At 36.7% G+C, this 13,874-nt stretch overlaps 1 protein-coding gene across 1 annotated transcript in view; it reads left to right on the top strand.

Moving 5' to 3' along the window:
• Positions 1–411: 411 nt before the first annotated feature.
• The window catches only part of LOC121370589 (importin subunit alpha-1-like), a 54,911-nt gene continuing 41,448 nt past the window's right edge, over positions 412–13,874 (top strand). Inside the window, exons 1-3 of the mRNA XM_041495911.1 lie at positions 412–513; positions 12,101–12,279; positions 13,576–13,704. Coding sequence (XP_041351845.1) covers positions 12,220–12,279; positions 13,576–13,704 — 189 coding nt within the window. The 5' untranslated portion in view covers positions 412–513; positions 12,101–12,219. The remainder of the gene's footprint in view (positions 514–12,100; positions 12,280–13,575; positions 13,705–13,874) is intronic.

Below are 13,874 nucleotides of genomic sequence, written 5' to 3' on the forward strand. Positions count from 1 at the left end.
ATGTCAAAATGTACTTGCAACGATGTAAATTGACTTAATTATTAAGGTAACGTTTCGGTGACTGAGTTTGACACCCAATAGGAAATGTATTTTTCATGCTGGGATGTCATTAAACATTCATTCATTCTTTTCGGTGACTGACGAATGCCTTTCCCGATTTATGCATTCGGAACACTTCGGCCAATTACGGATTTTTCGTAGAGTGATCACGAAAACAATCGGATATGTTCCGTGGGACTTGAAATTATGTAATTGTATTTTCTGAAAATAAACATTCGATTATTTTATTTTTATATATGTTATTGTTTAAAAAAACAACTAATTGAAAATGTAATTTACGATATAGTAATAACAGTAACAGCCTATAAAGTTGTTGTTTAGCGCTTATCCAATCATAAGTATTTTGTTGAGCCGCTAGCCAATCAATGAACAAATCATCGACGCACTGTCCGAGGCGTCATTATACACAGCATTTGAACCCTTTCCATATTCTTTACTGAAAACAAGTTTGAGGTATGTTTTTTTTTTAAGTAGATAGATTTTGCTTTTCTAAGAAGTACATGTAGCTAACCTTTCGGGTAATATCTTAAAATGTTTAATCTAGCGTGCCCAAATAAATAGGCTTTTCTGAAGTTTTCATCAAATTCATGATTTCAATATTTCATTTATTTGTGACTTTTGAAGTTTTGTCCTTCCCAATCCGGCAAGACTTCCGAACGCTTCTAAATAATTGCAGTTTTGTTTGACGTAACAAGAAAAGTAAAAGTTTTTAGGAAATAACAAAACAAAAAAACCCAACTATTTTTGTGTCCAACTTAGAAAACAGTTTGCTCAGAAATAAATAACTTAGCAGCTAAGCAGGGTTCGACGTTAACTATTTTTTACTAGACCAGTGGACTAGTATATCTTAAAATTTACTAGACCTGACCTAATATCAACTAGACCAAACTGCTGAATGACAAAATATACCTAAGCAGGGCTAATTTTGTTAAACTTTGCTTCATATTGCCTATTATTTGAAGAGTATACATAATAATTAGCCAATGTAACTATATTTGAATAAAACACACAAATAAAACCCCCATCAATAATTCCTGTTCCATCAGAAAGAGCAGTAATCAAGGAACAAAATGACACCAAGATGATCCAAATATGTTAATTAATAAGGAAGTTATGGCTATTCGAAGTATGTTAAAAATCGTCAATTTTTTGCATTGTTTTAGCCTTTAATTAAACTAATTACTGTGATCGCGAGCAATGATGTAATGGCAAAAGAAACCTGTATCTTCTTTGAATTTCAAGATAATTAAAGGGACATAACCTAGTTTTTAAACACTAAGGTATATTTTTTACTATTAGAGCTGTTTTTGTTAACTGAAATCATGCTTTACTTAGATTTTAGTGTTTTAATATTATCCATTATCCGTACAGTCAGTGTTTTTGGTCATCCTGGTGTTTTTAATACCAGAAAATGCATTTCTTATATTCTTAAAACCACACGTGCGTCTGAGAAGTAAGTTATGGATTCGTGTTTTAGTCTATTTTTAGAGGGTATTTCACCATTTCAAAGTCATACTCATGTTTCACTCAATTGTAACAGGTAACCCAAATGTGTTACAGGTTTGTAGATTAACTAAACTTCGTGTGCATTTTCATGGGTTGAAACTAGGGTGTGTCCCTTTAAATGAAATTTTCAGGAGAATTAAGACTAGGTATCAGCTATACAGAGCACTGTCAACTCTTTGGACTAATCAATAATCTGTTAATTAATTAATTAAGATGTAGCCCAGTGGTAAAGTGTTCACTTGATGCACTGTCGCTCTGGTATCGATCCCAGTCGGTAGGCCCATTGGGCTATTTCTCGCTCCAGCCAGTGCACTACGACTGGTATATCAAAGTGTTATGTCTGTGGAATGGTGCATATAAAAGATCCCTTGCTGTTAATCGAAGAGAGTAGTCCATGAAGTGGCGAAAGCGGGTTTCCTCCCTCAATATGTGTGTGGTTGTGACGGAACATGCTCTTTAATTTGTTTCGCCTGTGGCGATTTTTAATTGTGTTAGAGGGCCGTGTGCAGTTTAATTGCACTTAAGCCAGGTGGGCAACTTGTTACGTAATACTTTGCGCGATCGGGCATTCCAATATGCACTTAGTCCAGCTGTGGAGGCCATGTGGCGAGTAGTTACGTAATACCTCTGCGAGTGCGGTTTTTACAACCGTGATTTGGCGACGATGGCGTCAGTAAGTCTGACGATCAGAGAGAAATATACCGACTCTAGTAGAGGTGGAATATCAGATGATAGGGGGAGGTACCGCCTTGTACCCCCAGGCGAATTCTGATTTATAATAAATAGCTAGTTTTTAGAGATATCGAGGAGAACCAGAATAGGAAGGCTCCCAGGGAACGTAGTCCGTTGGACTTTGGTAAATATTTTTATTTCTGCTCTGTGTATAACCTTGATGTGATTGATATGACTTTAAATATTTTAATACTGTATTATACCAATATTCTTTAGACAGTGTCTTCGGTCATCTGACGAAGTAAATCGTAGACTTTTTGTTCTAACATTATACGAGTATTTGGTAATATAAAGCTTAGCCAGTCATCCTAGACGACCTAGGTAAACTGTAGGTTATTGTCTTTATTGTGATAGGTACCAGTATTAATTCTGTGTTACAAGGTTACTGAATGAGTAGTTAGGGTTAATTAAAAATTAACCCCGTTAGGAATAGAGCTGTAATTCCTTTATTAATTAAGTTCCCCTGGAAGCGTTCCTAAATTATCACACGTTACTGAACGAGTAGTAAGGGTTAACTAAAAATTAACCAGTTAGGAATGGTGTTGTAATTCCTTTATTAATTAACTTCTCCTGGAAGCGTTTCTCAATTATCACACGTGTGGGTGTGGTGTAACGGTGAAGTGATTCGCATATTGTGTAACTAGACACCTAGAGATTAACTAATTAAGTGATCAGTTCTGGGTTGTTATTATTGCTGTTATTAATTAACTACTACGGCTGTACATTTGTCAGCGTAGATTAATACAGATTCCAAAGTGTATTGTGTTTTTGTTGTGTTTCTAGAGAACTAACGTGCTATAATCATATATACTTTATATAAGATCGTATCTCTGATCTACCTAGAGACGAGCCATACTAGGGTTTAACAGCCTGTTACAGAGAGATCTAATAGATATACCGTTAGGAGATATTTTGATAATCGTGTTTTATTCAGTTACGGGAATTATAGAATCCCCGTGACAGGAGTCCTTAACCATATGTCCAATGCCATATAACCGTAAATAAAATGTTTTGAGCGAGTCGTTAAATAAAGCATTTCTTTCTTTCAATAATGCAGTCTAATGATCAATTCGACTCTAATCAGATAAAACAAGGTCCCCTAATAACAAATCCGGCATGAGTTCCTTATTTTCCCCATAACGATTTTAAATAAATGTTAGAATTAGTTTAAGGTTAGCGTTAGGGTTAGCGATAGTTATATACAATATATTTTAAAACAATACGTCGTTTGTAGTGTTTAATGCAATACCCCGTTGATATGGCTAATTCAATACCCCAATAGTGGGGAAAATAAGGAACTCTTTCCTTTGCTGCTGAAAACATGCCCATAATCTCTTCAGCATCGATGTTATGGACTAGGGCAGATTCAGTCTCCTTCCTCAGCTTATCATTAATATCCAGAGTGAAGTACATGGTATATTGGCGTTCAAGGACATCCACAACAGCAGCTAGAACAGCTCTCAACATTACAGTGAGTTGATCCTTATCAGCTACAGGGAACAGGCGAAGTTTCTTCAGTGTGTTGTCATCAGGCATTTTCTCCCCGAAAACATCAACATCACTGTTAAATAGACCAAGGGGGTCTTCAAGTGCAATTGTCTTTCAACTTTTGAATAACCAGTTTCACAACTGCAATGCCATCTACATGATTCATTTGTTTTTCTGAGGAGACATAGAACTTCTTCATCCATGGACCTGTAAGTACTTTACCCAAAATCCCCAACACCAAAAATTCCAGTTTTGCAGTATCACTGTGGAAATCCTCAAGAATACTACTCTGGAGTGCACCACAAGAAGTTCCAGAAGCAAACAATTCCTCCAGGACATCATAGTGCTCAATAAAGAGGCCACAGATTTTGAATAGCACATGCAGATGATTTCCTTGATAGCGTGACAGGAGAGTATGAGGGAGATTTTTTTATATCAAGAAATGCTGTAAAGCCACGTGGGTCACCCTTTCCATCTTTAAATCTGAGTTTATTGACCCGAAGAACAACATTTGCACCTATGCAGTCTTTGCCGAAGACTTTGCCTCGTGTTGTTTCCAGTTTCTTAAGGGCTGAGCGACTTGACGATGCAATTGTATCGAGGGGGTGGAGATGACAATTTAGCTCATTTAGTGGCTTCTTCCACACCTCCCTGACCAAGCGAAGAGCTGCTGCATTTGCTGCACAGCGGTCAGTCAACGTATTTGTTATGTTGCTAATGATCTTTTCCCTAGACCTCTGGTAGTCTTCATTGTGAAAGTATGCAAAAGTTTCTGTTAAATTGTTCACTGTTTGTCACATGATTAGCATAATCTGCTGCAGTTCCCCCTGGTAACTCATCGACAGCCGCAGCGACATAATCAGTTTTTGTTGTGAAATGGATGCTGTTAACATGTGTGCCTTCCTGTGTGGTAGTGTCGAACCCCATGGTAACATTTTAGTCCGGGAGCCCAGAGAGGTTTAATTAGCAATGCGAGTACAAAAGGTCTGAGACCTGGAATACATAGGTGTGGGCTGTGGGACCCCCAAACGTCCATTCTTAAGTGTCATCTCCTGTACCAATCCAAGGGGCCGCCCCTCAAAATACCCCAAATTTTAAGTTTAATTAGCATGGTTGAGTACACCAATCAAACCTACACCAAAATGTTCTCTGTTGATGTACTAATTAAGATTAACCGTTCTTAAGTGTCAGCTCCTGTACTTAGTCCACTTAAGAACGCCCCTAATTAGCACTAATTAGAAGTTTAATTAGCATGGTTGAGTACATCAACGAAACTGATACCAAAATATTCTTTAGGGTACCCTGACTAAGGATCAGTGATTCTTAAGTGTCAAAACCTGTACGGGTCAAAGGTCACAGGTCACAATCCATCCAATTTCAGGTTAATTAGCATGACTGAGTACATCAACGAAACTGATGCCAAAATATTCCTTAGGGTACCCTGACTAAGGATCAATGATTTTTAAATATCAACCCCTGTATTGAATTCACTTAAGGTCAAAGATAACAATTTGCCCAATATCAGGTTTATTAGCATTCACGAGTACATGACTATTTCCACATTTGAACAATGAAAGATTACATTTACTTGATCTACTCATTGCCTTTAATTCTCAATGTGAGTGTTATAGCAGTGATACTTTTTGCATAAATGACAGTAACTTGTAATAGTTATACATTCGTTGATCCAGTGTTTTCACCAGTGTCTGGTAAAATTCTGAATGTACTATTAATTAACAATGAAAAGCCTGGCATACCAAACTTAAGATACAAGCTAGTTCACAGGGTCCATAGGTGATGGTTCTGGGCGATGTAATGGCCACTCATTTGAATAATAAATTTTGGTGAATTCTGTCCAAGTTGCGAGCCACATGATATACTTTCGATTCCGCGCCATAACACATGACATAAAAATGGGATTTCTCCAAAACTACAGCATGAATAAAGAATGTGATTATATGATTATACTAAATGTAGTCGAACTCCACGACTAGGTCAAAACGAAAAGTGTTTCCCTAAATCTAAACTAAGTTATTGATGTGATCAAAATTCAACTGAAGGTTCATTTTTCTGATTAGTCACCAGACAGAAAGAAAATTATTGATCAAAACAGAACTTAAGTTCCAGTCTGTTTCCATTTCATTGCCTGCCTAAACAACTTTCACCTTCCTTAATCTTCATCCTCAAAAAGGACTGCCTCATCATCAGATGATACTGTCATGTCATCCTCTTCGATGCTCTCATCATCAACGATCCCGTTTTCATCTGTAATGAGGGTTTCTGGCAGTTGTATCAGTGAGATCGACATTCACCCACATTTGTGAAACAAAGGATGCATGTTTGATATGCATGATTAGCTCTGCTTCACATGGGGGAATGGCACTTGCAATTATGGCCTTCAGCTTTTCCAACGGATTTTTTTTGTCATTGACTTTGGTCCATAACCCTTTTTAAATATCTTGTATTGAAAAGGCATTGGGTGTTGTCTTGCTTGTATCCTTTGTTCCATAGATGCTAGCGGTAAATGTTTGCAGGGTATTTTGTGTGATATGACTGAGTTCTGCATCAATCGCCATATCTTCAAATGCTTTTTGTACCTCAGTATTCTTTTCCAGCTTAGCAGATGGTCTCAACTTTCCCTTGCGAACAAATGATCCAGTGTAGTATCTGAGGGCCAAGTATCTGGTAAATAGCGATTATATTGGTATATCTGTGGTTATTGTTGGCAGCTGTACCAACATCAATCAACAGTGGCGACTCAAACTTTCTGCAGTCATACAGCATGATGACTGCTATGTCAGTATCTCCTTTTACCCCAGTCTTGTGAGAGTCATCAACTGCTTTTGCATGAAGGCATATCTTGGTATCCGCCTCCTTGTGGTTATGTCTAAGGTCATCGACCACTTCCCACTTGAGAACTCCCATCTACAACTTTGCCAGGAACTGTGGTAGTTGAGTTTTGAATGATCTCGATTTCAAGGCATCACTATTAACCTGTGGTCTCCTTTGTTAGGTCCTGTTATCAAAAACTCCCAGTTATCTGCTCAACATAAGCACAGGGAAGGCTGCCAGTGACAAGATTCGGGAAAGTCTGCTGTGTTCCAGAAAATGAACAATCACACCAACGAGAATTCCTACAGTCCTGCATTAGTGATCTCAACAGATTTGAAGAGAAGATAAAGTCATTTACAAATGATTGTGTGAAGAATCAAAGAGCTAAAGACCACAGAATAGCTGAACTTGAGAGTACAACATATCTTATGGTTCACCTGGTGTTACTAGCAACCAAACGGAATCTGGACTTGCCATTCATATTTGAATATTCACTCACACCTGTACCATTGTCAATGTGCAACACAGATGGAACAATGGCAAAAACCGAAAAAAAATGCTCCCTTCCATTTATTGGAATCAAGAGGTGAAAGATGGAAAAGGCCACCCCGAATTCACACGTGTATGCATTGTAGACGGCCAGTTTCCCCTTCCTACATTACCTCAGTCTACCGTCAACTTACGGAGAACTTGCAAGAAACATTCTGATTCAAACAATGGCATTGTCTATCATTCAAATTCACCTCGTCTTTGACAACTACCCACAGCCATCTTTGAAAGATATGGAGTGAGGCAGAAGATGAGCAGATAACAGAGTTTTTGATCATTCAAAACCCAACTTTCACAGTTCCTGGCAAGGGAGTGGCAGGACCAGCAATATGCACAGATAATTGGAAGCCGCCAGCTCTACCTTGATATTCCAGGGGAATGCCATCATTTCAAAGTTGTAGATGGAGTTCTCAAGTGTGATGTGGTTGATGACCTTAGAAATAACCACGAGGAGGCGGATACCAAGATATGCCTTCATGCAAAAGCAGCTGATGACACTCATAAGACTGGGGTAAAAGGAGACAGTCATCCGTGTGTCAGGTACTGACAAAACAGTCATGTTGTATCACTGCAGAAAGTTTGAGTTTGATACTTGGCCCTCAGATATGTGCCAATTCTTAAGTGTCAAAACCTGTACCGAATCCACTTAAGAATGGGTCAAAGGTCAAAATCCATCCAATTTCAGGTTTAATTAGCACGATCGAGTACATCAACGAAACTAACGTTAAGATTTTCTCTATTGATGTACAAATTAAGATCCTCCACCATTCTTAAGTATTAACTCCTGTACTTAATCCACTTAAGACTGCCACTAATTAGCGCTAATTAGAAGATTAATTAGCATGACTGAGTACATCAACGAAACTACTGCCAAAATATTCCTTAGGGTACCCTGACAAGGATCAATGATTTTTAAATATCAACCCCTGTACTGAATTCACTTAAGGTCAAAGGTCACAATTTGCCCAATATCAGGTTTATTAGCATTCACGAGTACATCAAAGCATTAATACGTTCTCTGTTGGTATGGTAAACAAGATCCGTCATTCTTAATGTCAACTCCTGTAGTTAGTCCACTTTAAATGCAATGAACGTGAAATGAAAATGTATGATTAATATAACTAAATAGTTTTCTATTTTATTGTACGTATTTGACCGGAAATAAGCCCAGGGGGCCAAGACAACTCATTGTGAGCTTAGCATGGGGTGGGCTTATTCCCAGACAAGGGGCCAGTTTTGTTGAAAAAAAATTTCATAATAATAATTAAAATAAATAACAATACTTAAAAGAACTAGGAAGAAAACAAAAAACGTTCAGTAGCACATCTATTAATTAGTGTTCCATTTGTTATTAATAAATAATAATTGTTTATTAATTAAATTGTGGGTTTTTTTTACTAGTATCTAATTATTAGAAACACACCTTCTATGTTACAATTACTTACCAGTGCTGTTTATTTACATCCAAAATTTAATGCTGAGAAGACTTAAAACAACAGCAATTAACAACAAACTCAATAGTGTGTACACACGTTTCTGATACAAGCCAGCTTACACTACAAAGAATTGTCAATCTAAGGTCATTGTTCTTAGCCAATCAGAATAAGGTATTTGCTTAATTAGCATTAACTGCGGACCCAGTGTGGTGGTAAAAATAGACATTGGTTTTTAGTTCATACTTGGGCTTGGATACTTCAGAGAAATACTGCAGGCATGAAATTGAAAACAATGTTACACACTGTTATTGTTAGACTGCTAAATCTCACTGGTGGTAAAATATTGTGTTACATTTGTGTTTAATTATCTGCAGGAGGTATGACCTTTTAAATGAACTTTGAGCAAACTTGCAATTTCGTGTTATTTATAAGGTGACGAAGTTGGGGGTGGGCTTATTTACGAATGAGGGCCTAATTTCTTAAATGCTATCAAAACGGAGGGGGGCTTATTCAAAGACATGGGCTTATTTCCGGTCAAATACGGTAATATTATATGAATATGATATATGACTATTTCCACATTTGAACAATGAAAGATTACATTTATTTGATCTTCTCATTGTCTTTAATTCTCAGTGTGAGTGTTATAGCAGTGATAATTTTTGCATGAACTGTTGTAATAGTTATACGTACTTGTTCCATTGTTTTTACCAGTGTCTAGTGAAATTCGGAGTGTACTATTAGTTGAACAGTGAAAAGCCTGGTATACTAAACTTAAGATACAAGCTAATTCACAGGGTCCATAGGTGATGGTTCTGGGTGATGTAATGACCACTCATTTGAATAATCAATTTTGGAAAATTCTGTCCAAGCTGCAAGCCACACGATATACTTTCGATTCTGGCCGTTTCCGGTGAGTGTTGTGTGCAAAACGGCGGGAAATATGAATTGGGGAATGCACTGTATACAGTGTACAGTATATCGACTGACGTGACGTTGGGCGAGATATCTCGCCTGCAGTAGTCAGAAGGTTAAATAAACTAAAGCAACAGTAAACACATGTAATTTGTTTTGTATGCATAGCGCATCGTCCAATCAGATGATGCTATTTAGGTCACTGACCTACATTTACGACTGACAACATGGATCGGCAGAAAACTATCTGGTCAGAAATCCACAATTACGGTCAACCAGGAGGATATTAACCAGTAAACTCTCAACATATATTATCTACAAATGTTATTTGAGTCATATAATGTAAGATCTATAAGATTTGATAAAAATATAATGGTTTAATCGAGCTGGGATGAAGAGCCATTTTCAATTATTTTCATCCGCCATGACGCTCCATCGGAACGATAGTGACTAATTTCGGACATTCAAAACCTACTTTCGGAACATCAGACTATGATGAAACTTTGTCAGTTTGTAGTTGAAATGTTATATTAAAATCCCACTTACCTTTGGACGAATCCTAGAAGTTCGATCGATGTGGCTAAAGAGGGGAGTTTCCCTCGCGTCATATAAAAAAAAATCTGGTAAATACGTCCGCCGAACCAACAAAAAGCCCGCATTTCAGGGAAAGCCCTCGCCAAACTCCGTAACGGGTACAATCGGAGAACAATGGCAATCCCGAACTCAAGTAGTTTGACATACCTACATCATGGTATGTGTAACTTTTTTTGCATATTTTACTCATGACTGAAACATATTTAACATTAAAAGTTAACGCTTGTAGTCTTATTACAGTGGAATAAGCTAAACTGTATCTATGGCAAACAATGCAATATATCACTTCACAGAATATCCATATAAACTCTGTTCAGTTGCCTTACTCTTTCTTTTCTAAAACAAGTCCGTTTCAGACGGGTCTTTGTCAGATGAAAACCCCGTATTTGAACAGGTCCATTTTTTGTCTGCTCGAATACGACCGTAACCACATGTAAATAATTTGAAAACGAAATCGATTGTCGTATATTTGAAAAACCCGAATTGTTTTTTTTCAAAGAACGAACACTATTGTATGTTTTGCATTTTTATTACCTTATTTGACTTATTGGACAAAAAAACAAGTACCAAAGTAGAAACAATAATACTGTTTTCGCCGATAGTATTTACGACATAGATCTATGCACACTAAATTTAGCAAACGCACACTATTGACAAACCTCGATCGATTCTGGTATCAACGGAATCAACCGAGTTGTAACGAACGGTGCCCTCTACATATCGGATCCGTCAGTGGTTAGCACCAGTCGGGATTGTTCAGTTATTCACTGCCCACTGCATCACGTCTAATTATAGAACTTGGGATTTCCGTGTTATAGTTTAATGGAAAATATTAATGTTTGTAGGATCACTGGATGGCAAATTAATTCACTGCTCATAAATTATCAACATGACCAGTCGGCCTACTCAGAAACACTCATGACTAGACCGAACCAGCCGTTTACTAGACGATGTCGTTCGGACGTACCTTAGTGTCGAAGCCTGCTTAGTCAGTTCCATAGCATGAAAAAAGGCGTTCCCTGTGGGACGGACTATAGACAAAGACATTTGGACAGTATGATCCCTCTGTCATCAGATCACTCTATAGCAATAATGCTGTATAGCGGACTACCACACGGTAGAGATTCCTGCTCTAATACAACAACAATTCTAAGTTTGACGCTAAATACCTTTACATTGATCATTTTCCAGTTCGCCAATAACAAATATTTCGCTTATTCACCACTAATACACACACTACAGGAAGAAACCTGTTGGTACATACGTATACTGTATTAGTGGGAATCTTTGTCTACCATGTGGAGTCGGCCATTCCTTGTTTTTGCTGCAGATTGATCTGATGGTTGAGTGATCATAAGACGTAACTACAAAAAGTCTGCCTAGCTACTGAATGGCAGAGTAGTCTGTCTAGCAGTATGCCTACATGTATTGTGTATTTCGTCATCATTTTGAAACATCTGTTTGAATAGTGTGGAATTCTGATACAGCTGCTGCAGATTTGAATGGAAAAAACCCAGTAGTTGCTTCTTCTTTTTTTAATCCTCTGTCAGAATTTCTACTCATTTGGCGAATGGGTGTGTACTTACAAGTTCCTGGACCCCTGTGTGTGAAAATATAAAAACAGGTTTATTAAAATGTACTTTGTTTGTATTTTGCAAGAAAAGATCAAAGTAGTTAAACGACACCATTAAGAGTGCATTAATATAAAATGGAGATGAAAAATACTGATTTGTAAAATGTTTTTCAGGTTGTGGGTACATATAAAAGATCCCTTGCTACTAATGGAAAAATGTAGGTTTCGTCTCTGAAAAATTACCAGTCTTAGTGGTGTCGTTAAACAAAACAAACTTGATTCTTTTTGCCAATTGAAAAATGATAAGAAAAATTGCCAAATGTTTTATATTCAATAACAAAGGAAATCTTAATATGTGCTATACTATAGTGGTGTCATTAAATGTTTATTATTTCTATTGCATTTGTCATTTCAGACTTTGTTGCTGTCCTAGGTGGAATTGATAATTATAATATTGCAAAACTTAGAAGAAAAGATCTTAAAGCTAACTATATTGCAAGACTTGGGATACCTTAAGCTAAGGAACAGACCAAAATGCCTTTGGATGAAAACTGTCGGTTGAAGACATACAAGAACAAAGGAAGAGATGCAGATGTAACTTTCAAATCATCTTTATAATAAATTATATTGATAACATGAACACAAACCCCAACATATTTACATTAATTCCATCATCTATACTAAAGGAACAATTAGTTTTAACTCTGAGCATTTTCCAACAAAATCTTATATGGGGGTGGGGTTAAAACAAATTTTTATATATTTTTTTTAATCTAAGAGAAAGTACATTTAGTAATCTGGTGTTTGTTTGGACTACAGCAGGCGAAATAAGTCAACAAAGCTTACAGGTCGTTGCCACGTCGAGTGAGTTGAATAGTACTTCATTTGCCACAAACAAAAACTACACCCTCAAACTTTGATCAATAGTGGGGTTTTTTTATTTTATCAAATACATACAAATGTCAGTTCTCTGTGATTTTGTTGTACTTCATGATAATGGTAATTATTAGCTTGATAAATGTATTGTATCCCATAGGTTATTAGGACTCCTATTTTGTGGTAACCTGTTCATGGGCTGCCAGACACGGCTTATTTCAATGCCTGCTGAGATTTATCAAATAACAGAACATAATTTTTTAAAACTTGATAGCAATATTTCTAGTTAACTGAAAATTGATAAGCAACTATTGTTTAATGTTTTAAAATTGTATAGCAATCTGTGAAATTTGTATAGTGATGCAACACTGAAAAAAATGTTCCATGTATATTCGCCACTATTCCTCAAAGGTTATATTGTTATTTATTACCCAGTTTGGAGTAACATTTCCCAGTCTGAATCATTTGCATTTTTTTATTATTATATAAAGACATGAAACAAGACATAACCCTTGACTTCTTTCCCCCATAATGTTTCGTAATGCAAAATCTATTAATTTTAATAAATACATGTATAGTATTACTCATTTAAATTCTAACTTATTTATACACCCATCTAAATTCTAATATATATTTGAAATGGAACTAAAAATTCCCAATTTCTTCTAAAACACAGCTAAAATTATCAGTGTTTCTGCCAGAAAGAAATTTTTGGGTATGGAATTGAATGCAACCACAGTAAACAGGTGGTATGGGGGGCCTCCCCCAGAAAGAAAATGGGTTTAATTTTAGGGTTAGGGTTACGAAAATCATAGTAATGATAAGAGAAATTAATTTTGTCAAAATGTTAACTTTAAAAAATAAAATCTGCCAAAATAATTTGGGTATGGCACAATACCCGTTTTACCAACTGGCAGAAACCCTGCAAAGTCTAAACCATTGGTGTCGTGTCAAATTTTAGAAATTTGATAAATTTTGTTAAAGCAACATTTTTGTTTTGTGTATTTGCTGAAGGAGATGCGAAGACGTCGTACTCAAGTCTCTGTTGAGCTAAGGAAGAGCAAGAAAGATGAACAACTGCTGAAACGTAGGAATGTGTCGGTCTGTGATGAACCAACAAGTCCACTACAAGAAAAAAATAAGGTAGATGCTTACTGCTTTTTATTATTTATACACCCATCTATGATGGGTTGTATTATGGTATGGCGTTGTCCGTCTGTGTATCTTGAATGCAGATGCATACAAGACCATCAAACCTTACATGTAGGAACAACTTGGGATGGCAGTGTGTCGCATACAATTACTAAGTCACT

The sequence above is a fragment of the Gigantopelta aegis genome, chromosome 4, assembly GCF_016097555.1.
Source record: "Gigantopelta aegis isolate Gae_Host chromosome 4, Gae_host_genome, whole genome shotgun sequence".
Classification (NCBI taxonomy): domain Eukaryota; kingdom Metazoa; phylum Mollusca; class Gastropoda; order Neomphalida; family Peltospiridae; genus Gigantopelta; species Gigantopelta aegis.